General features: G+C 47.5%; 7 protein-coding genes across 8 annotated transcripts; 2 read left to right on the plus strand and 5 right to left on the minus strand.

Annotated features, from left to right (window-relative positions):
* Positions 1-641: 641 nt before the first annotated feature.
* On the plus strand, positions 642-6,094 carry BDCG_16165 (uncharacterized protein; the record flags this gene model as incomplete). Its single annotated transcript, XM_045425425.1, has 10 exons — positions 642-795; positions 975-1,492; positions 1,571-2,362; positions 3,157-3,225; positions 3,304-3,331; positions 3,426-3,532; positions 3,693-4,274; positions 4,347-5,074; positions 5,154-5,874; positions 5,942-6,094. The coding sequence occupies 10 exons, from the start codon at positions 642-644 to the stop codon at positions 6,092-6,094; spliced, it is 3,852 nt and encodes a 1,283-aa protein (XP_045279214.1).
* A 399-nt stretch (positions 6,095-6,493) lies between these two features.
* On the minus strand, positions 6,494-8,986 carry BDCG_00551 (uncharacterized protein). The gene is made up of 2 exons (XM_045416058.1): positions 7,704-8,986; positions 6,494-7,510 (listed from the first exon to the last, which is right to left on the minus strand). Exons 1-2 carry the CDS (start codon positions 8,053-8,055, stop codon positions 6,969-6,971), a joined length of 894 nt encoding a protein of 297 aa, XP_045271870.1. The 5' UTR covers positions 8,056-8,986; the 3' UTR covers positions 6,494-6,968.
* Positions 8,987-9,018: 32 nt separating this feature from the next.
* On the minus strand, positions 9,019-12,749 carry BDCG_00552. 2 transcript variants are annotated; one of them, XM_045416060.1, is made up of 10 exons: positions 12,583-12,749; positions 12,121-12,372; positions 11,941-12,046; positions 11,691-11,842; positions 11,098-11,589; positions 10,908-11,022; positions 10,709-10,853; positions 10,546-10,646; positions 10,142-10,479; positions 9,019-10,025 (listed from the first exon to the last, which is right to left on the minus strand). In XM_045416060.1, exons 2-10 carry the CDS (start codon positions 12,181-12,183, stop codon positions 9,684-9,686), a joined length of 1,854 nt encoding a protein of 617 aa, XP_045279216.1. In that variant the 5' UTR covers positions 12,184-12,372; positions 12,583-12,749; the 3' UTR covers positions 9,019-9,683. The 2 variants fall into 2 exon arrangements, with proteins under 2 accessions (XP_045279216.1, XP_045279215.1); XM_045416059.1 differs by having other exon boundaries at positions 12,121-12,465.
* Positions 12,750-12,772: 23 nt separating this feature from the next.
* Positions 12,773-16,765, plus strand: BDCG_00553 (phenylalanyl-tRNA synthetase, beta subunit). The gene is made up of 9 exons (XM_045416061.1): positions 12,773-13,080; positions 13,157-13,197; positions 13,263-13,282; positions 13,338-13,414; positions 13,479-13,608; positions 13,676-13,942; positions 14,003-15,053; positions 15,153-15,319; positions 15,387-16,765. Exons 1-8 carry the CDS (start codon positions 13,028-13,030, stop codon positions 15,314-15,316), a joined length of 1,803 nt encoding a protein of 600 aa, XP_045271871.1. The 5' UTR covers positions 12,773-13,027; the 3' UTR covers positions 15,317-15,319; positions 15,387-16,765.
* Positions 13,951-17,784, minus strand: BDCG_00554 (40S ribosomal protein S3). The gene is made up of 3 exons (XM_045416062.1): positions 17,320-17,784; positions 16,687-17,000; positions 13,951-16,449 (listed from the first exon to the last, which is right to left on the minus strand). Exons 1-3 carry the CDS (start codon positions 17,471-17,473, stop codon positions 16,105-16,107), a joined length of 813 nt encoding a protein of 270 aa, XP_045271872.1. The 5' UTR covers positions 17,474-17,784; the 3' UTR covers positions 13,951-16,104.
* A 40-nt stretch (positions 17,785-17,824) lies between these two features.
* BDCG_00555 (protein phosphatase) lies at positions 17,825-20,962 on the minus strand. Its single transcript, XM_045416063.1, has 3 exons — positions 20,603-20,962; positions 20,028-20,528; positions 17,825-19,967 (listed from the first exon to the last, which is right to left on the minus strand). The coding sequence occupies exons 1-3, from the start codon at positions 20,624-20,626 to the stop codon at positions 18,189-18,191; spliced, it is 2,304 nt and encodes a 767-aa protein (XP_045271873.1). The 5' UTR covers positions 20,627-20,962; the 3' UTR covers positions 17,825-18,188.
* A 50-nt stretch (positions 20,963-21,012) lies between these two features.
* Positions 21,013-23,422, minus strand: BDCG_00556 (phosphotransferase enzyme family protein). The gene is made up of 5 exons (XM_045416064.1): positions 22,754-23,422; positions 22,453-22,664; positions 22,208-22,383; positions 21,548-22,154; positions 21,013-21,464 (listed from the first exon to the last, which is right to left on the minus strand). Exons 1-5 carry the CDS (start codon positions 23,207-23,209, stop codon positions 21,167-21,169), a joined length of 1,749 nt encoding a protein of 582 aa, XP_045271874.1. The 5' UTR covers positions 23,210-23,422; the 3' UTR covers positions 21,013-21,166.
* Positions 23,423-23,426: the final 4 nt, after the last annotated feature.

Here is a 23,426-nt window from a genome sequence, read left to right on the forward strand (position 1 = left end):
GATGTAGCTGCGCGCCCCCCCTGTCCCCTACCCGTGACGGGAATCTATATCCAGTTAAACCACAATAATCCATCCCCAACGTGTGTCTTTAAACCTGGTCTACCAAAAGCTATCCGAGGTAAGAAAGCCGATCTCAAGTTTGATCTTAGTTTCTTACATGTACCATTGATTGATAGCTGATCAGGCTTCAGTATTATCGGTCTGTGGACTGTAGCGAAAAAGGGGGCTAAGCAGGGGGTCCCGACTGAAGCTAGGGCTATGATTTCGCAGCCTTTCGTTGGTCTGTAGTGTGTGGACAAGAAGTATAAAAGCTGAACAAAAGGCACTTGCTAGGTGGCATGGAAGAGTAGCTGGGTAGGATACTACTTTATATGCTTTGGGAGCGCTGATAATCGAACGAACGGAGTTTTTACTCTGCATTCCCTTTCGTCTTCTTCGCCTGCTACTCGTCTTTTTCCTTATCTACCTACCTCCGAAGACCGAATACCGATATACCCACACTGTGCCTTCCACAAATCTCTTCGCATTATTATTCTGCCCACGATAATATACTCCGCTCGAAAGCTGGAATTAGGGTTAAACGCCATGCCCCCTAAAAACTCTTAGTGCATCTGAGCTGCGAGCTGTAACAATCAGAAACAATGGGGGAATCTTCACCCTTTGTCAGGGGTCTACTCGCGACCCTCATTGCGTGCTATGGGGTCTACACCTTTTTTACGTACGGAGTCCTTGCGATCTGGTCAGGGACTTTCTTCCACCGGACGACAGAAAAGGAGAAATTGGAGTCATTACTAGGTAAGGAATATCTGATATCCAGTTATAAATAGTACAGATTTTTTTGGCTTAGTCTGGAATTACGACTCGCCTAGCTATGTCTAATTCTTGCTGAGGGAGAAAATTAAAAGGAGAGAGACAAGGCAAATAAAGTGTGAGAACTCAAATCGGCTAATTTCGATTTAATCAAAAATATGTAGCGAAGGACCGCCTCTGGAACCTCTCTAAGCAATGGGAAGGTTTCTCTCACCACTTCATAACCCTACGGGACGGCTTCAAGTTCCACTACGTCGCTAATGACTCCGTCTCAAATCGTAAATCATCACCAAGACTGAGACCAGCAAAACCACTTGTCATTTTCGTTCACGGCTTCCCGGATAGCTGGGCGATATGGCGACACATTCTGCCCTCCTCATTACTCTGGGAGCGCAGCTCTATCGTCGCAGTTGACCTGCCCGGCTACGGCGGGACCGATTCTCTGCCAAGGTATAGCGCGACGGAGGTCATGGAACATTTTGCTGAGTTCCTCATCGCCATTCGACGGAAGTATGGGATTGATTCGGATGATGATGATGGGCCTATCAGACCCATGGATGCGAAACGGCCGGCCGGGAAGGTCATTTACGTCGGGCATGATTGGGGCGCTTTGTTGGGCTTCCGCATTGCTTCGGAGGCACCGAAGTTGGCGAATAGGTTTATATTGACGAATGGCCCACTGGTATGTTTGGCTTTTATGAGGCTATTTTATTTTGCTTTGTGCAATCCGATCTAGCTGGCTAATATATTGTTAAATCAGCTCCCTTTAGCGAAGTCAAATCTCATCCAGACATGGGAATCCTCGGCAAAAATGTTCAAGACATTCCTCCGGAACCCATTCCACTCCCACACCCTTCTTCTCCAGGCAATATCTAGACTGAAGCCTTTGCTCCGCCAAATGGTTCTATCCGGCTACATTTTCATATTCCAGCTACCCATGCCCATGGTACGTTACACGGGCAGTGGGGGCAACTATTCATTCTTGAAAGCGGTGCACATCCAAGCGGCAGGGAACGTGGTTGAATTTACCGTCCGGGACGCCCAAGAATCCATGGCAAGCACTCTCGGTCCCGGCGACGCGGAATTCAAAACAGCAACAGAAGACGGAGAGCACTATCCACCCAGCGTCGCCCGACGTATCCAGATAGGCAGCTTCGGCGACACGGCCTCCTACTACCGCCACGGCGCCGCCGTAGGCACCTGGCATAAGTCACTCGAGACCATCTCGGCACTATACAATCTTGGGGAGCCACGGCGGACCAGCACGGGGATGGCTATGCAGGATGGGGTCCCCGGGGCGCTCCAGGCAAACGCGACCGTTTTATGGGGGGAGCAGGATACGGCGCTGGACCCGCACGTGATGCTGGAAGGGATTGCAGATTATCTTGTGCATGGAAGCCAGGTGGTGATGTTGCCGCGGACGGCGCATTTTTCTCCAATGGAGGTGGAAGGGCGGAGGGCTATTGAGAAGGTGGTGGAATGGGCTGTTGCCGGTGAGAAGGAGGATGTGGGCGCGGTGGTTGCTGGTGTGTATCCGGGCACGGTTGTGACGGTGAGAAAATGAATGGATAGATGGATGGTATGAGATGAGAATGATTGCACTTATGTCTATGAGCTGTTGTGGATTGGGGAGAGAATGGAGAAGGGGGGGGTTTCAATTTCCCATGCTACACAGAATGAGATAAGCACAAACTTAACTGTATTTGGAATTGGATTCTGCAACAAGTACCTAAGCGGAATGTATTTATCTGTGCTGCGTGGCATCAATGAATAGTTATCTCTCTTTTTGCCTCATGGATTTGAATCTGATTTCTTCCTTTTTTTTTTAAAAAAAAAAAAAAAAAATGCATGATATAATCAACCCCGTTTCAAGCCGCCAAGTAGCTAACTACTTAACTAGTTAAATAGCTGCCGAACTAGCTCCCCTTTTTTTGAGCCGCTGTACAGAAGTAGAACTCTGGCATTTTTTCCAATTGGCCCCCTGTCATAGTTACATGTAAGCCTGCAAAAAAATGATTTCCCCCTCTCCTGCTTTTGTCTCAAATAACAATAACACCGCCAATAATGGTTCATACAGAAACCATTTTTCCACCCTTGTCTTTCCAGGTGTAAGTGCAATAATAACCGATTGAACAATTTCCCCAGGTACCAAGCAATCCAATCCGGCGATCCAGGTAAGTTCGAGCCGGATCTCCTGGCCACCGAATTGCGGGGCAAAAGCTTCCTCTGGAGCAACCTTCATAGCAAACCAGTTTGAATCTGGCTGGCTATATTCTCTCATATCCCCTCATCCATTTTTATTTTTATCATCTCTCCCTCTATCTTCTCCCCAGCGGCGCCACTCAGAGAGTCATCGCCACCACCACCACCGCCGCCATGGAAGACCCAGGTGAACGTGAAGCTGTTTACTGCACCGTGAGTTGATACATCTACGGGAATGTACATTCACTACGTATGTTAATGGGTACCTGAACTAACGAGCTTTGGATCCAGATGCTTCTCAGCGATAGTTACCTCCCAGGTAAATAATGAAGATGCGCGAGAATCAAACCTGCTATTCACAATGCACAAACAATGGTTTTTTGTTCTCTGCTCATTATAACATCGTTGTATAGGTGCAATGGTGCTGGCCCATTCGCTGCGAGACACCGGCTCCAAAGCGAAGCTCGTCGTGCTGGTTACGCTGGACTCTTTGAAGTCTTCAACGGTCGATGAGCTGAAAGTATATCTTTTCTTTCCTTTAATGCGTAAGAAAAAAAAAAAAAAAAAAAAAAAAAAAAAAAAAAAAAAAAAAAAAAAGGAAAAGAATAAAAAAATATTCGTTCGCTTCTTTAACACTGTGTCACTAACTGCTGCCCAACTCAAAAAACAAACCAAAAAAGACCATCTACAACGATATAATCCCCATCACTCAATTCGTCAATCGAAACCCCGCAAACCTATACCTAATGGACAGGCCAGACCTAATATCGACTTTCTCCAAAATAGAGCTCTGGAGACAGACCCAGTACAGTAAGATCGTGTACATCGATGCCGATGTCGTATCTCTTAGAGCCCCGAACGAGCTCCTCAAGCTCGTTTCCCGCTTTGCCGCCGTGCCTGATATTGGCTGGCCGGACTGCTTCAATACTGGGCTCATGGTACTCACTCCCAACATGCAGGATTATTACTCTCTCCTCGCTCTTGCCGAGCGAGGGATTAGCTTTGACGGTGCAGACCAGGGCCTGCTCAACATGCATTTTAAGAAATGGGATAGATTGAGCTTTGCCTACAACTGTACACCGAGTGGGCATTATCAGTATATCCCCGCCTTCCGCCATTTTGGCAGCAATATTAGCCTAGTGCATTATATTGGCAGGCGGAAGCCGTGGAATTTACCCCGCCAGGCGTTTCCGTTGGAGAGTCCGTATAATCAGCTTTTGGGGAGGTGGTGGGCTATGTATGATAGACACTATAGACCGGTGGTATGTATCGATTGCGTCTTTCAATGTGTATGGTTTCGAGTTTGATGGAAATATTACTGATTGCGTTCTCAGGCCAAACCTACCCCTCACCTTACAGATGGAGCTGACATTACTACGGATCAGGAAGCTTCTGGACGAGAACCCCAAGCTCATAGAGTGCAGATTCCCACACGGTCCTGTGGGCGTGATCGTGATCAGCTATCTAAACCATTGGAAATAATGCATATCTCGGAGCAACTCTACACACAAGGTCATCCACAGACTCAATCCTACCCGCCTGATCCTTCCGCTCCCGTTCCTGCTCCCGCCGAAGCTGCAGTCCAAACTGAAGCTAATGGAGTTACCCAGCAACACGATGAGCGGGGCGACTTTGAGCCATCCCGCTTCCCTGAAATTTCACGTGTAATTGATGGTGCTTCAGTATTAGAGAGCAGTGCAGTTGGAGCCAGGCCAATTAGTCCGCCCTCACAACCTAAAGCCCCTGAAAAGAATCATCATCTTGTCATCAGCGCTGTCCCCCAATATGTCCATGGCGAAGAGCATGTATCTGCCTACCGACACCCTCTTTCTTTTCCTCTTGATCCCCCTTCCGACTCAAAGGAAGTGCCAAATCTCAGAAGTATTCCTACTGCTGACATAACAGACGTACCTATACATCATCATCTCCCACGGGAGCTAACTGACCCGATAAATCAGCCACAAGTAGAGCAAATTATTACCTCTTCCCAGGAGCCCGAGCCGTTGAAGGTAGCTCCGGAGATACCATTCTCGCTGCCAAGAGCGGAATGGGATCCTTCCCGGTATGTATCTCCAAATATAAATAACGAAGCAAAAATAATGGTCCCGGAAGCCATACCATTACTGATAGTAAAACTATAGAGCACCTCCCCCCGTGGATTCTAAACCAGAGGCATTTAATTTACCCTCACAAACATACACTATGTCGCAGGACATGCAACTTTTCCAACCACCAAGTTTATACCCGGAAGCCCCGAAAGATATGTACTACCAAGTACCCCCTAGACAACCAGAAACAAAGCCTCTAGCTCCCGTATTCCCGTGGGAGGCTTACGCCCCAAAACCTACACGTGTTTTCCTGGACGAATCGACAGAACCCAATGCAAAAACAGAATCTCATTCGAAATTATTAGCCAAAGGCGAAGATAAAATAGGCGGCTCCACAGGACCAGCGTCCGCAGGCTCAGTACCTTCCGAGGACCCGTGGTTAAGCTACACTCGCTCGAACGCATGGGACGAAGTTCCCGAAATTGAGAGATACATGCGTTCCCTCCAACGGCCCCGGAGGGGCCAAATCCAGGTCTTAAAATCCGGGGAAACCAGCACCACAGGAGACCGTTCCGGAACAGAAACTGAACGTCGAAGGCCCAGCCTACTGCTCACCGATTTCCCCACGGAGGCAGAGCGGCCCAGCCTCCCAGTAACACCGGCACCTATTCCGCGCTCGCAATATATGGACGAGGCCGATTCTGAGTCTACTGGAAGAGACAAAAAGAAATGGGGAGGAAGGGGAGCAGCGGGTAGTAGTGGTGCTGATGACAGTCTGCCGCTTGCCGCCGGAGTCCCATCGCAGGAGAACTGGGTGCGTTTCACGATCGATGCGTTCGTGCAACTTCTTGGGGTGACCTACTTATTCTGGAGACTTACAGAACCCCGTGGAGCGCCTGGAAGAGCTCCACCGGCGCCAGTCTGCGTTACTTGATGAGACGCGTGGTGGGCCGCCGGAGCTTGAGGTGAGAGAGATTCCGAGGCGGAGGATGCCCGGAGAAGGAGGTGGTGGTGAAGAAGAAGGGAGGGGATAACCAGAATGGATGAATTCTGTGGCTTTCGGTTATTATATACAGCACATGTACACTGTACATACAATACATTTTTTGTACCTCGTTCCCCAACTTCCAAAGCCCTTTTCCCTTGGATCTTGCATTGCATGCTATGCGACCTGGACTTCGTGAAAGACCTTGTATACTCTATGCTTTGAACGATGGAATGAAAAATTTACCTGTTTGATAGCGATAAGTTCTGAGATTACCCAGCATTCGATTCGTCTGGAGTGTCTTCCCGCACAATGAAATCATGTCGATCGTTCTCTTTTATTAGCGCTATTGTTTATTACTTATTCCTATCATCATGATTACTTTTTGGCTGTTTCATTTCCATCGTTCGTCTCGCCATTATTTTTGCCTGAATTTATCCTTCAAGCTTTCCGCGGTTGCCATTTCAAGTTTTGGGGACTGATCTGATTGCTTATCCCTGATATACCATTACTGGTTGATACTAGCTCATATATCATCTGCAATTTCAAAGCTCTCTTCTCTCTATAGCATTATCTTTCAGGCATACTTACTCTCCCTTATAGCACCATATTCTGACTTTGTGCATCCCCACCCCCTATGTCTATGTCGTCACCATCTAGCTTCTTTGTCCATCCATCATAGCAAACCCATCCATCCGCTGTATCTTTGGATCTTAAATACACATCCCATCTCCTTCTGGTCATGTCTGTTTATGTCTTGTCATGGCAAAGGGATCTTTTCCCCCCTCCATGCTAACGCTTACTCCGTCCCAGCAAACACAGAAAATCCAGCGCCCAGAAAAATGAAATCTCAGCCCCACAACCTCACGGCATTCTCTCTAACCATATCCCCAATAACATATCCAAAAAGGAGTATATCCATTTCATCTCACGACCAACATCCTGACCACCCAACTCCCCACATCCACCCCATAAATCACCAGAGCCTGCACCACAAATCTCCTCGCATGCTCAACATGAAAATACACAACCCCCAAAAGAAGCATAACGAACGCAACATGCAAAACATACGCCCCCCTCTTGGACATCCGTCCCGACGAACCCGATCGTGCCGTCGAACTTCCCTTCCGCCTCACCCATCCGCTCGTCCACCATAGTCCAACCAAAGCGAACAACGCCCAGATCCCAAATTGCACATCGGAATCATTGAGCCGCGTCTCCAGCACCCCGTTCTCCGCGAAGAAAATGAGATAGAGTAGGGAATGCAGGGAGATGAGGGCGGGGATGACTAGGCGGCCGAACAGGCGGTGGTAAGGGGTCAGATGGGTCTGGGGCAGCAGGAGGAGGTTGGAGCAGATGAGGTTGAAGGGGTTGGTTGTTGTGGAGAGTTTGGGGGAGAGGAGGAGGTTGAATGGGATTGTGGCCAGGGTGGTGTGGCCGAGGGATTTGGTTAGGTGGAGGTAGTCTTGTTGTTTTAGTGTCAGTACAGGATTGGGGGTTTGTGTTATTGGGTGTGTTGTGTATATATATTTGTGGGACAACAGGGGATTTTTTTTTATTTTTTATTTTTTATTTTTTTCTATTATTTTGCATTGTATGTATAGAGAAAATATAGAGAGGGGAGGGGTGAAGGTGAAGGAAACAGTGATTATCCATACCATCACCCGTCCTCCAAGCGGAAAGCGCCAGCAACCATATCATCCATACCGCCGCAACGAGATACTGTCCCCTCGTCTCGCCCCCGCCGCGCATGAGCGGGGAATCTAACCACGAGGGCGTTCCCCTATCCGTAGCGGTGTCATTGCCATTGCCTCTACTCCTGCCACTGCCTCTGTTTGCTCCGAACCTATACACACTGAATAGTAGAAGTAGAACGAGGGTAGATAGCTGGGCGTATTCACCGCGTAGGTTGAGGAGCTCGCGCCGTTCACGGAGCTGTTCGGGCGTAGGAGATGTGTAGCGGTAGTACACGAGGGATGAGAGCCATGAATTTGTATCTGAGGAAGACATGGCTTTTTTTTTTTTTTTTTTTTTTTTTTTTTTTTTTTTGGCTGGGTTGTTCAGCGTGTTCGGTGAGGCTGGTGAGCCTGAAACTGAGGTTGTCACACCCGTGGGACGGGATGCCAATGGGAATATGTACAAGAAACAGAGACGGACGATGGCGCGAATAAAAATATGCTGTTAACAGATTTTAGAAGGATAAAGATGATACTAAAAAAATATTCAGAAAGAAAAAGGGGGAATTTTAAAATTCTTTAACTTGGGCAAGAATCCTGATGGCACATATAACTACACGATTCAAACTGTCCGCTGTCGTTATTTAACGCGCCATCGAAAAGGGGCGTTATCCTTAAACGCTGAGATTGCGAACAAATTCAAGAATAGGGGCAATTATTATGTCAAGCTTTTCAAGAAATGACAGGGAGAAATCTCAGAATAACTAAACGAAAAACTGACCAGGTCCAAAATTGTTGGAGATGAAAACTGCGGGAGATTTTAGTATTAATAATAGTTAAATGAATGGAATAGAACACGAAACGCGGTGGCACGTGATTTAGATAGCTCCCCTTCCTCCTCTTGGGGCGCTTTGCTGCCTGATTTGCGAGGGACAAATCGAAGATTAAGCTTCTGGTTGGAGATAGAGGATAAAAGCATAGGATTAAGGGTGTTGAGGGAACAACTCATCTATCTGCTCTCCGCTCTGCGTTCTTGGTCTTGCTCTGCCTGAATTCATTGTTCATACTTTGCCTTGATATCTCACCGATTCACTCTTCTTTTTATCTTCTTTGAACCCCATCTGGCGGTGCATGCTTCTTAAGCGGGTTATTTTACGCCTTGAAAAAGGGATATTCAGAAAGAACTCTCGATACGATACGATAGATCTATCTTTTCTTTTTTTCTTGTTCTTTTTTTCTTTTCTTTTCTTTTCTTTTTTTTTATTCCGCTTTAATCAAAGAAATGGGGGGATTGGAGTCAAGCATTTGCGGTGCGGGCTAGGGCTGGCAGCACACGCGAAGACTTGAGTAGGGATGGAAAGCCAACAGGCAAGAGGAAAAAGGCGATGCTAGGAGGAAAGGAGAAGAAGACACACTATATATGATTTTCAAAGCGCACATGATGACTTCCATTTCCACTTTCTAACCTGACTTGAAAGGGGAAAAAAATAGCAAGCGAAGGCAAAGTGTATTTCTCTTTCAAGTACTTGTGCATGTTTTCCTCATCCCTCCACGAGCGTCTCGTTCCTCGCCGCCGTTCTTTTCTTTCTTTCTTTCATTCATTCTTTCATTCATTTTTTCCCCTTTTTTTTTACCATTTCGTAAATCAGGAGAGCATAAAAAGCTAGATTAATTGGCCGATTGATTATATTGAATTCTGAGCCCGTCTCTTCCTCCCGAGCAATTACAGAAAAGAACAAGCAACGAAGAAACGAAAAAGGAAAGGGGAAGGAAAGGGGGGTTCCTCTAGATCAGTGAATCATAAAGCAAAGGACGAGAGGGAGGGAAGACAGCAACACAAGCATGCATGCATGAAAATAATGTATTTAGTAAAGTCATTGATTAAAATAAAACAAAGAACGGGCCGTATTGTCGGGGACATATTGAATGTATTCTTTTTTGTTATTTTTCTAGAGAGGAAAATCATGGCGACGTTTGCATGGCTTCTGAAAAGCTGTTTGCGGCAGTGGTGGCAAAATATCGCACGTCGACATCATCGTCCTGCTGCAGCTTCTCAAGATTTGGGAGGATCTGTTGCTGTACGATGGTGTGGTTGCGCGGTCCTGGAGTGCTGTTTGTCTGCCCGGATTTTTCGAGCTCGGCCAAAGTGCCCTCTGCGGGTAGGCGTCGGAGGGTATCTATCATGACAGCGTAGGATTTCGCGACGTTGAAGCGGATGTTCGGGATGTCGTCACCGACAAGTCTCTCGAGAATCGGGAGGATGGACATCTCGATTATAGTGAGGTTGACAGCTGGCGCAAGGGTCTAACCATCGCGAAATTAGCTCTATCGGGCTAAACTTCCCCCTGTTCCCCAAAAGAAGAAGGGAAATTCTAAGAAGTGGTGGTGGGTAAGGAAGGTAGAGGTTCGTTTCGACTTACAGATATAGCGAAACAAGTTGTCATTCTATAAAGATAGTTTGGATGCTGGCCCATCGATATAACCTTTGGAATAATGGAATTTTTCGCCCATTCCACGCCGAACACTTCCGTCAGTTTCTTTAGGTTCAGAGTAGCTGCCTCGCGAATCGAGAACACAGCATCCCCAAGCCAGCCCATGCACAGGGCGCTGAGCTGCTCGTCGAAGAACTTTACGCCAAGCTGGCTGGCAAGAAGGGGGATGTATTCGATGATTGCCAAGCGGACACGCCACTGCTTATCTTCCGCTAGCTGTACAATCGCGGGGAGGAGAGATTGGGATAGAAGCTCGATACCAATAACTATTTATATAACATGTGAGTTGTGTGGCGGGACATTGTATCTTATATTGGCGTGTGTAGACATACCTTTATTGACCATTTCCAGCTTGGATATAATGTGCAGGCGTACATCGGGGAATTCATCTTTCAGCATTTGCAAAAACATAGGGAGTAGGTGCGCAATAGTTCTAAAGCAAGGGCTAGGTTAGCAATATATTATTTTAAGGAAGAAAACGAAAACATCACTCACTCATCCTTGCCAAGTATCGGCGCCAGTCCACTGATTTGTATGCCTAGCGCAGCGCGCACATGTTGCGAAGGATCAGACACGAGGTCTTCAATGCTAGTCATTATTTCATTCAAAAGGGTATCTCTATCGAGCAGTTCGCAGAAACCTACAACAGTGTTAGATTACGTAGGAAAACGTACTGCCGCAGTTCATCTCTTACCAGGAATTTGTCCGGCGATTGCTGTGCGGACTTCTGCCTCGGTATCCTTTAGCAACTTCACGAAGGCAGGGACCAGATCCCGATTCAACACGTCATCATCAACAGCTTTTGCGATCTATGTAGTCGCTAGTCAGTTATTTATGGATGGATATAGCGCGGCCGCAGCTCAGGAGTTGAATGTTAATTGTACCTTTTCAAACCTATCAGCCACCATGTATCTAACCCTCCAGCTTTTATCTTCGAATAAACTCCGCAGTGCGGTTAGAAGGACACCATGGCTTGACTGTTGCTCCTTGGGGATCTCTTCGCAGATTGATATCAAGATATCCACTGTTAATAGTCGCACACTATCCTGGTCATCGTTTGCAAGGTATTGGAAGAGAGGGATTATTTCATCTATGATCACTTGTGTGCTCATCTCTTTGGTGAACTTGGCAAGGTTATTTGCTGCCTGGCGTCTGACCATGGGAGTGTCATCGTGGACCAGGTGTCCAAACTGCTGTCGAAGACCTTGCTGCGAAGTGGGGGAGGCTTTGGAGTATGGAGCGCTGTAGAGGCCTGTGGCAGATATTTTGGAAGTGAACCAGTCCGCTTTCGAGAGGCTCACAGTGAGGGGTATGAAATAATCTTCGATCTGCTTTGAGGAAAGCTGTGCGCAAATCTTGTTCAGCGATTCAACCGCCTGTAGATCGATATATTGTCAGTAGACAGTCGCGCGTGCGTGGTTGGAGGTATGCCAGGTTCAGAGTTTTCATTTCACTTGGGGGCCAAAAGGCAACTTGCCTTTTCTCGCACCAAGGGTTCCTCAATCGCGGCCAAATTCTCTAGCGGAGATAGTAGAACGTGTGCATATTCCGGACCACCAACATAGTCGACGAAATTGCCCATTTCCTCACTGAGCGCAGTCAAAACTTCATCTTCATCTTCGACTGACTCTGGATGGGGGGGATAGCAGTAGGCTTGGTCAGTCTTTTTGGACTTTCGGATACGACGATGGACCCGCAAATCAGGAAGAAGGCTGAGTGAGACAAACCGTCAAGAAAAGGAATCAATTCGTCCCGTGTTCGTTCCGGACCAAGAGCCAGAGCAATAGTAGATAGGCGATGAATGGCGTTTAAACGGAGGAGGACATCCTCATGCTATATCTTGGGTGAGAAGGGTGCTTTTACCAGGGTTGCTACCACCCGCAGAGAATAAATAATGGGGGGCGTACCTTCAGTTCATCGATCAGAACAGCGATGGGGTAGAGCTCATCATTTTCGCCTTGGCCTTCCATAGCTAGCGGAGGAGGAGGGAGGAGGAGGAGAGGATGCTGCGACAAGGCCTCCAGAGAGTTGTGTTTTCGACCGGGGAGGGGAAGGCCAATTGAGTTCTTCTTTTGAGTGCTGGATGTCGACGGAGGGACTCAATAGGCAGATAAGGGGAATCCAAGCATGAACCTTTGGCGTAGGCGGTGAAAATATATCTGGGGAGCAATGAATACCGGCAAGGTAGGTTAGTTGGCGCGGGCAAGAAGCAGCGTGGAGGGGAGAGATGTCACGGTCACGGTGAGGTATGTCTGGGGGAGTCTCGTGGGGTTGAGGTCAACAGGGCAAAGCCAATCGCCAGCGCGAACAAACGAAAAACGCCGTAACTTAGAGCAGAAGCAACCAGCAGGACGCAAATACAAACGCACCTTGAGTTCTTCCCCAGTGACAGAAATCCAACCCTGGTGCGCTTACAAGAAGAACAGGCCCAGTGGTAAACAGTAAGAACAGAAATACGAGCTGGTCTTTGCAGTTTGCTGGAAGCATGATCCGCGCTCAGTGTTTTGTTCCTTTGCGTTGGTATGTGGCTGGTGGCCTTGGAAATAGGCGCCCGGCTGTGGCGGTGCAGCATGCTTCAACTCTCGTCGCTGACTCAACTTTGCTTTTTCCCCTCCATGAACAAAGCACTGACTCCGCGTGAAAAACCAGCTTGTGCTTTTCACTACGGTTGTTTTTCTGTCTGCACTCTGCTAGATAACCTGTCTTAGATTATAGGACAATTTTCTCTTGCGGAGTTTACCCCCCCTTTTACCCGTTTTAACAAACAGTGCGCGGCGTTTTATCTCCCCGGTGCCATATAGACCCCCCTCCACCATGCCGACCATCGCCGTGGATAAGGCTGCTCTCTTCAAGGAGCTGGGGCGAGAGTGAGTCCAATTGACTTCTCCGTCTGTCTTGGTCATGTCTGACCTGTTTCTCTGTTTACTTTGTGTGATGCGCCAGGTATACTACAGAGGAGTTTGACGAACTATGCTTTGAGTTCGGTATGCGCCCCAACCATTACCAACCTCTCCTTACGAACACCCAAACTAAAATCATTCTTCTATAGGCCTTGAACTGGACGAAGACGTAATATGCCCCTTGTTGTACCCTCTCCAGAGCTGTCCATTCTGATCAATCACAGACCGAGAATTCAGAAAGACCGTTCGTAAATGGGAAACAAGAACCCCCGCAATTGAAAATTGAGGTTCCCGCGAATCGGTTGGTGGTACCACTATATTATCTATGGCTATACGGAAAAGAATCGGGGCTAACAGATTTATAGATATGATCTCCTCTGCATTGAAGGCATTGCTCTCATGCTGAATATCTTCCGTGAACGAACTCCGTCACCCCAATATCGCCTTGTTTCGCCTCCCAATGGCGAACTGGAAACAATCGTCGTAAAAGAGGAGGTGAGGAATGGGGACAAAGAACTACACATATATGTATAAATTGGCATTTACTGAGCTTTAAATTTAGACGACGAAAATTCGCCCTTATATTTCCGGCGCCATCCTTCGGAATGTCCACTTCGATCAAGCTCGGTACGAATCCTTCATCGCCCTTCAGGACAAATTGCACCAAAATCTTGCCCGTCAGAGAACGTTAGTGGCCATTGGAACACATGACTTGGATAAACTCAAGGGGCCCTTCACTTATGAGGCTTTGCCTCCAAAGGACATCAGCTTTGTCCCTTTAAGTCAAACACAGAAAATGAATGGAGAGGAGATGATGGAGTTCTATGAGGTAATATTTCACTGCGTTCTATTTTGTGATTCGCGCCATAGTACTAAAAAATTCCTACAGAAAGATAAGCACATAGGGAAATACCTTCATATTATCCGAGATTCTCCTGTGTACCCCGTTATTTATGACTCAAACCGTGTTGTCTGCTCGCTGCCACCAATCATCAATGGTGACCACTCGAAAATCACCTTAAACACCAAGAATGTGTTCCTCGAGTATACGGCAACTGATAAAACCAAGGTTGAGGTTGTGAACAATATCATGGTTACCATGTTCTCCCAATTTACATCAGAGCCCTTCACAGTGGAACCCGTGAGAATAGTGTCAGAGCACAACAACGAAACTCGACAGACCCCCGATCTTACGCCCCGGTCCGCTCAAGCCAGTGTGTCTTACATTAATCAATGTTGCGGTCTCTCCCTCTCCGCCACAGAAATTTGCAATCTCCTCAAGCGCATGTCCTACTTTGCCGAACCATCCAAAACGTCCCCAGATCTGATCGACGTCCAAGTCCCAGTAACCCGCGCAGACGTACTCCATCAAGCAGATATCATGGAAGACGTCGCCATCGCCTACGGCTTCAATGAACTTCCGCGGTCCTTCCCCAGCAAATCCGGCACAGTCGCCCAACCCTTACCCGTAAACAAACTTACCGACATCATCAGAACAGAGGCCGCGATGGCCGGCTGGTCCGAAGTCATGCCTCTTATCCTCTGCTCACACGATGAGAACTTTGCCTGGCTGAACCGCAAGGACGACGGCAATACAGCCGTCAAGCTTGCGAATCCCAAAACGATAGAGTTTCAAGTCGTCCGCACGAGCCTGCTGCCGGGCCTGTTGAAGACGATTAGTGAAAATAAGCATCATGCGATTCCCATGAAGATCTTTGAGGTTAGCGACGTTGCGTTCAAGGATGTTTCTCTTGAGCGTAAGAGTAGGAATGAGAGGCATTTCGCTGCGGCCTGGTATGGGAAGAACAGTGGGTTCGAGATTGTGCATGGGTTGCTTGACAGGGTTATGGCGATGCTGAAGACTGCGTTCATTATTGGAGAGGAAGGGCTGGATAATCCTTCGATGGGGAATGCTGCTTATTGGATTGAAGAGTTGGAAGGTCCGTACATCCATCCCCAAATCATAGATGCGGGGAAAAGAGAAGGGGGCGAAGGAAGCTCTTATGGACGATCACTAACGTTTTCATTTTTTATTTTAGATCCGACATATTTCACCGGCCATGCAGCCTCCGTACACGTCAGCATTTCCGGAAAGGATCACATCATTGGTTCCTTCGGGATTTTGCATCCGACAGTGCTTGAGAAGTTCGAGTTGAAATACCCCGTCAGCACACTGGAGATTAACATTGAGGCGTTCCTATGAGGAGTAAGATTTCTGATTTCCCGTTTTCCTATCTTCATGCTCTTATGTCACTCACACATGGCTCGCGTAGATTTGAGTATGATTTATCAGAGGAAGTATTCGCCCTTGGGGCTGTTTCACGATGTAGAACGAATCGTGGGTGTGAATGATGACGATGATAATTGAAAAAAGAGAAAAGAGAAAAGGGGCACGTGGGCTTATTGACAAAAATCAACGGGGTCGCATCGCGCAGGCACAGCCAGAGCTAGAGCTGGAATAGAAGAATACCTAGATATGAATGCATTGTTTTTGGCTTCTTAAATCATTTCTTTGCATTGGTTGCTTTTAGCGAACGGTGACGCGACTGTGGGTGATAGATAAAATATTCATACCCAGGTAGTAATCCGTGCTCACCATATACAGAGTGGTAAGGAATTTATACGCAGGAAGATTTCGTGCAGATTTTATCACTGCGACTCTCCTTTCTCATTCTCACTTCGGAGAGAATCAATCAATCATCCCGTGGCAGAGGGACCCATATACGCACCATCACACACGTGTCAACAGGGATCAGTCGAGGTTTCCATCCCCTTGAGCAGCAAACCTAATGGACAAGGGAGAAAGCAGAAGCTAATCAAACAAAACCGGCAGAGGGAAAATAATCTTGTATTTATTTTGCGCCAAACAGACCATCAACACATGACCCTTGGGGAGGGGGGAAAAAAAAGAAAAAAAAAAGAAAAAAAAAATTAGAACATTTTAACAGAACATCAGAAAAAGAGCTCCATTCATCATTAACAAACAAAAATTTACTCCTGAACCCCTTCCACTACACCTTCGGCACCAGCAACCTGACCCGCAGCCTCCGCCTCCTGCTGCTCAGCCAATCGCTGCTGCTCCGCCAACTGCTGGGCCGCAAGAGCCTTGGCGCCGTAGTCCTGGCTGAGTGGTTGCAGGACGGGCTGCTCCTCCTTGGGCTCAATGATGGTGACGGAATCCGGGAGGGATTTCTGAGGACCCGATTTGCCTTCGGGGTCGCTGCCGCGCATGATTTTGACTTTGATACCGAGGACACCCTGGCGGAGGAGGACGTGGCGGGTGGCGCTGTCGATGAAGTCGCGGACGGGTTGGCCGGAGTGGATCATGAAGCCGTCCTGTATTGAGTTGGTTAGTTGATGTTGATATTCAGGGGAAATCCCACTGTGCTGCGCGTGCGTGGATCTGGGAAGTGGAATTTTGAGGTGATGGAATGGGGATGCGGATGGGATTGAGGATAGGTAGGAGTAGATTTCAACCAAATGCCTCCTAGCTCCCCATATGTTTTCCCGCTGACCAAAAGAAAATCGTACTGCTAAAATAAATAAAAAATGTAATGTAATGGATGAACATACGGTGAACTTCATGCTCTTAGCACGGGCAGCTCTCAGCTTCCCAGACACAACAACCTCGCAACCCTTGGCACCGCTCTCCATGATAAATCTGAGGACACCATAGCAAGCTCTTCGGACAGCGAGACCGTTGAGCAGCTTATATCGCAAGCTCTCGCACTGAGCAACAGCAGAAAGACCACGGTTCTGGACCTTGGCGGCGTAGAGGGAGACGGAGTTTTCGGGGAACTTGAAGCGCTTCTGGATTAGGGAGGTGAGTTCGCGGATGCGGCGGCCTTGTTCACCCAGAACTTCTTGAGTGTGAGTGGCACGGATGACTATTGTGTGCAAAAAGAGTGAAATGGTTAGTTTCTTATCCAGATGTTTCAATATTTTTATTCACGCGTTTCGTCTATGTTCCCACGTCGTTCCCATCGTGCCATTCCATCTTTTTATCTGTTTTGCCCTTTCCTAACTTGTCGAATGTAACGCAATGCAAATTTCGGCAAGTTCTTCCTTTTCTCATATTCAATTGCAACCCTTGCACGCCGCGAACACATTGTAAACTGGGATAGGTATGCTCTTCCGTTCGTTTCCCCTTCTCCATCTCACAAGCTCAACGAAAAACAGATAAATGATAAATGCAGTGAGACATACTGATATCGGTAACCGTGGGAGTAACGCGGACCTCAACACCAGAGTATCCCTCCTCAGCCAACTCGCGCTGGAAGAACTCATTCAACTCAGCGTAGAAGACACCGTCAGCCACGAACTTGCGGCGCTTCGAGATCGCTCCTTGGACGGCAGCCATGATTGCAATTTGTTGTTTTTTGTTTTTTGTGTAAACAAAAAAGAAAACAAGGTCCGCCGGGGATGAAAGGGGGGTCGTGGGAAGGGAGATTCGTTGGGCGACGGCGACGGCTGGGAGCGCTTCTCTTCTCTTCTCTTCTCTTTCGTCTTCCTGGCGAGGTTTGATTTCGCTTGCCGATGGGTTTTAGTGGGGGATATTTCCAGGTAGGGCTTGGGGTTTGCCCTGATTCCGCTTTGGGACATTGTTAGGGCCACTAGGCCGGTTTGGGCTTGGCGCCTCGGACGCCAGCCGCGGCAGTGGTTTGAATGATATCAGAGATTAGCAACGCATATGATTTAGGTAGTTCCATTGCATTAGACATTGAAACTAAAAATTTGTTCAAATTACTCTGTGTTGCGAGTTGCTAAAGAGAGATGCTAAACACATGACCAACTTGCCAATTATGCTGTGATGGAACGATGCGGTCTCAATGCCTCAAAGAGAAAGAGAAGAGACATATATACATATGCCTGTTGATTCTTAATACTGAGAAATAAAAATAAATAAATGAAACGTTGTTCCATCAGTCGTCTCATGTTCCAATGCAAACCCAAGAGAAACTAACCTCGCATGATACGGATGTATATATTCAACGCCGCCATCCATATCTCCCAGCAGCATAGAAACGAAAGAAAAGGAGAAAAAGACTAGAAATATAATATGAATGCTACCCCATTTACTGCATCTCTACTTCCATCTCCTTATTGCCTGCCGCCTCTGTTCGTTTTCCCTGGCTGCTCTCCCGGCCAGTGGGTAAGCCTAGGCCCACTAGTCCGGTAGCAAGGGCTGCCATCCCCCCGGACGGCATACTGATGGTATTGCTGGGTGTAGGTTGCGCGAATGTAGAGCTGCCGAAAGATCGTTCAGCAGTCTCAACTCCAGTGAGCACCGGTGTCCTCGAGCCAGAAGGGTAATCTTTATCTAGAGATACACCGCTGCGTGGGGTATTCATATCTGCATCACTACGGCCAAAGGCCTCACTCCACCACCTCACCTCGCCGGGCCGAGGGAAAAGAAGCCGTTCCCGGCCCCTCTTATTATCATCTATGACAGGATCGTATCGCGGGTTCGTGAACTGTTCTCGCCGGGCGAGGAAATAGTCCCACACGCTTCTTGTCTTTTCCTTGGCTTTTGAATCTATTCGTTCCTTTTCGCTGTTGAAGAGGAAGGTCCCGTATTGGCATGAGTAGAGATGATATAGGAGTCGTCGAAGGAAGCGTTCGTTGAACTCAAAACGTGTGGGGTGCTGGTATAGCAGTTGATATGTCGCATCAAGGAACTGGTGAAAAACAGGGCTAGTTTCCTTGATTTTCGTCACCTCAACGCCGTTCGCGGGTGTGGATATCCGCGAGGCAGGCTTTTTAGAATTATCCAAGTCCAGCGCGTTAGTTTCCCCGTCAGATTCGCCCAATGAATCCCGGCTCGCGTTATCCCTGTTGAAAAAGCCCTTGGCACTGAGGAGAGCATTTTCTAGTGCTTTTCCAGCGCCGCCGGCATCTCCAAAGCCAGTACGGTTAGCATCTCCCCCCAATCGGTCATTCTCGATTTGGAACCATTTCTCGCTATTTAAAAATCCAGATCTATGGCGAAACATGTGACCAAAAGAAAGCCAATCTTTTTCAACCAGGACCATGAATCCTTCCATCGTTCTATAATATGGGTCGAGACATAACTGGCTCAACGCGCTCAACTGGGCAGTTCTATCCCATCCATCCGAGCAGTGAATGAGCACATGAGAGTGCTGCAAGCCCACTTGCCGCGCAATTAAAGCCGCTCCGTCAAGTATTCCAGTGATATGTTTCAGCCAACCGCTTCTCGCAAGCTGATCTCGGTTTGGCCCGAGTGGTGTCACATCAGATTCCTTGAGCGAATCAATAACACGGTTTAGAGAATCCCTCATAACATGAATATTATCAATCCCTAGGTAAGCCTTGGTAGCGAACTTGTAGTTATCCATATTTTCGGACCCTAGGCCGACAGCCTGCATCGCAAATGCGTTCACAGTTGGACGAGCATCAACGATAAGATTGTGCTGCTGCGCGCCATAAATCTGGGGCTGGTTTGCAGTACCTTCCTCCCTTGCCGCAGAAATCACTTCGTCTTCAAGTTGTTCAGCGTTGGATAATTCAAAATCAGCTGGAGCTTTAGGTTGTTCTTCCTGGCTGGAGTTTAATGATTCAGCCTCCAAGGATGACGGAGGCGTATAGTTCGCAAGAGGCCTCTCCGGGCGAGATGTCGAAAAAATAGCCGCTAAAAGCTTTTCGTCTTGTATGCTTCTCTTCCCACGAACACCTACCAGCGGTTGCGAAGATCTTGTAATGGAACAGTTGTTGACGGGATGGAGATAGGTAAGAACAGGTATTCGAGCTCTAGATCTATATCTTCCAGCATAGTTGAGCGTATTATCAGACATTGTCGAAGGGACTGGAAGAAGGGCGGGATAGGTGGGCGAGAACTGCAGAAACAAACATGTTAGTATGTTTAACGATATAGAAGACCCAGGACTTATCCATACCGAATAATCTTGATTAATAGTAGATATCCTCCAGCCACAGTTTGTGTCTGGCTTTCCAACACCCAATCGCAACCATTCTTCCCGTGGATCATATAGATTCCATCCGTTCAGGCCCCGTTCCGGAGGTGGGGGCTGATAGGTGAACGCATAAAGTTTCTCGATTCGACCAAGCCTGCAAGTCCATGACTTTATGCTTTCATATGCATCTCTTGCTCTAGACTCATTGGGGAAGTAGAAACAGACGAATGTGAAATCACGACATCGGAGCCGTATCGAAGATGGTTGTCTTGAAGATGCGGCTGCTGGTCTGTAGGTGCAAAAGGAAATGATCGGGTATGTGATCCAGAGCTCTTTTGGTTTCGGGACCACACTATCTCCCTGCGGCTGATCTGCGGTTGCCGCTGTAGCTGGCGGGGTATGCGAAAATATGAGGTGGTGAGGTGTGAGATGCAGGGTGCCGAGGACTTGCTCTCCCCGTCTCGAAAGAGTCACATTGTCCACCTTTTACGTACATGCAAAATGGAAAGTCAGCGCTACCTGTGTATTTGCAGCGGACTTCAAGCAGCTGTCCTTACCTTTGCGATCCTCGTGCGTTCCATCTTGCTGTGTAAAATCCGTGCGGCGAATTTTTAAAGTAATGGCATGATGAAGACGAGCTTTGCTGGTTATCGCTTCTTTGTAGGCTGTCTTGGCTTGGAGGAGAGCAATCAGGATCGATGAAGCGGATAGCGAAGCTACAAAAAGGTAACTTGGAAGCACTTCAGGGCGATGTTTGACAAATTATCTGTCTCCGTGGACTGCTTGCTGGATATCGCGGTGGTGATTCTTTTTCAGCTCTCGATGTTGGTGCTGGCAGTTCTTTCCAGCAAAATAGCGTCGCTAAGGATCACCCCTCCTACGTCAGATATTATTTGGCGATTGTTAAACTTTTCGACCCACCAACATTTTCTGCCCTGCACCACCTACAAAGGAACAGTCCTCAATTTTATGCAAAAGAAAAGTTATAAATATATTTGCTATATAACAGCATATCTAATGGACTGAGGGGGGTATCGTCTCGCTATTTATACAGTACGAAGAGAGAAACAAGTACAAGATAACAACCTGGAGACAAGAGAAAGATGGGGGGTTGGGAGAATTTATTTTGGCTCTCCTTCAAGCTCTGATTCTTTATCGATGAACTGTTGAAATTCAGCTTTTATGCCTTCGTCAACGTTGCCATCTTGATTCACCTCCCTCGCCATCTCAGCAAACATTCTCACCGCCTGCGGATAAGTACTGTTGCTCGTCCATCCACATCTACTCACGAGGGGCGAAATCTGATCCAAGAAGTCCTGATGTCGGTTGAATGTGTCTGCGCTATCCGCTTGCCTTTTTAATTCTTCGTCGGTAAATTTGTACGGAATCGGCCCTTCGATACCCAAGAAGTCCCAGCGTCTATGGTTTTTTATGGTCAGCGTGACTGGATTATGGCATGATTGCGTTTCAAATGAGGAGGGGAAAGGGAGTGGAAACTCAACCGTTGAATCTTCATAAGGGATTCCCTAAACCGTGCGATGTCGTCGTCTTTCCATGAGCTGACACATAGCTGGATAGGTAATGCTCTGATTTGCGCGAAATCAAAGGAGAAAAGTTTGTCAAGCTGGGGAACGTCCCTGGAGACGAATTTCTGGTAAGCGTACCGGAGAACAGATTGAGCAATTTTTTCGTCGATTTCTCTTCGTTCGTCCTCCGCTAGATTCTTATATTCATCTGGATAATCGAGGGTCAAATCATCGCCATTGACCTTAACGAGTGCTGGCGGGGAGGCCTCAATGAATAAAGGTCCCGCCCATACATGCTGCCAGCCAAGAATACTACTGATCCGATTGCCTTCCAAAAATATGTTCTCGCTATGAAAAGGTGGAAGGGAAAGGTAAGATGCCACCAATGTAGGGTCCTTCGGTAGGAGCAGAGGAGCAATACGTATGTACTTGTCAAATAGGGAATTGTGTGCTTCCGGTGATAGCAAATCATCTGTAGGTGGGCAATCCGAATCAATATCAATCTCCCTCATATTGGGATGCTTTTTCATCCAGTCTATTTCTCGTTGGCCAACTGCCATTGCATATTCAAGAGGAGTTTCCCCTGTGATCCATCAGCAAGAACATTGAAGATATGTCAATTAGGTGCGGCCTTACATGGGCCCCGATCTATATCCAGGTTTGCTCTTTCCTTGAACCAAAAGTCATTCCGAGCGGTAGGCCCAATTGTAAACTTGTCCATGACATCTCGTTGAACGGCAGTGGAAATGAGGCCTTTAACTTCAGCCCTTGACCCCTTGATAGGGCAGCTTGAAAAATACAGGCTTCCATACCTTTGACCAAAAAAATGTATCAATTCGGTGTCCTCCTATTTGCGTGGGTGGGGAAATGCTAATACGTACCGATTAAAAGTTACAGACAAGAGTTTCTTATGAATTGAGACAAGATTCTCAATGAAAGCTATCTGATCCCGCGCTTCCATATTTGCCCATACGTCTTTCAGTGGAGTCCCCCTGGCCTCTTCGGTCAGGATAAACTCCGTGCCCACTGAATTGTCCTCGTTTGCGTCCCATGCTAGAACTTTAGGAACAGGAATCCCAAGAATTGTTCTCACCTAGAATGCGTCTCCATTAGCACTCCTCGTTTATTTTAAAAGTTAAAAGGGAGTATAATTAAAAAATAACACCAGACGAAACGCCTTACAAATTCCATCGTTGCAGCTGTTGATGCCGTTGAGTAGTACTTGGGAAATCCATCGATTAAATATGGTATGCTTGCGATAGCAACCGCGCCGTTATCCATTACAAGCCGGAATACTTTGCTGTGCCCGCCATCTGTGACTTTGGAAATATGTTCACATTTGTTCGCTCCGACTGCCTGGGCTGCTATGCGCTGCAAGGCATTGACATTGAATTCTTTGTAACGGAGCCGTAATTGTTTTTCTTCATCCCACAACCAGCGCCCCCCCGTATAATTGTAAAACTCGCAATAGTCAGTGCTAAGTTCTGGAGAGCTACCACGGTCTGGAACAAAACTATATCGTCGGGATATCCATTGATGAGGGAAATATCTGGGGGCGTAGCGTTGACCGAAACGATGGCGGGCGCAAAATATGTTAGATGAATACCTCCATGGATACACAGGCTTTAAGGGACCCATCTCGTTAGATTAAGATTGAAATTATCAGTATAAGTCCATCGCTCAATGTATTAGATGTCAGGTACTTAAGATTGCAGTCTCCCGGGCCTGTGATCTGATGTTGACGAATGATTTGATGGTGACGAGACACCTGGTAGGCTGGGACATGTCAGATATCAACATGCCAAGGAGGCCAAGATAGCCAAACTTCGGGAGCCACTTCGGGAGCCACTCCCGC

The sequence above is a fragment of the Blastomyces dermatitidis genome, assembly GCF_000003525.1.
Source record: "Blastomyces dermatitidis ER-3 genomic scaffold supercont1.1, whole genome shotgun sequence".
Lineage (NCBI taxonomy): Eukaryota > Fungi > Ascomycota > Eurotiomycetes > Onygenales > Ajellomycetaceae > Blastomyces > Blastomyces dermatitidis.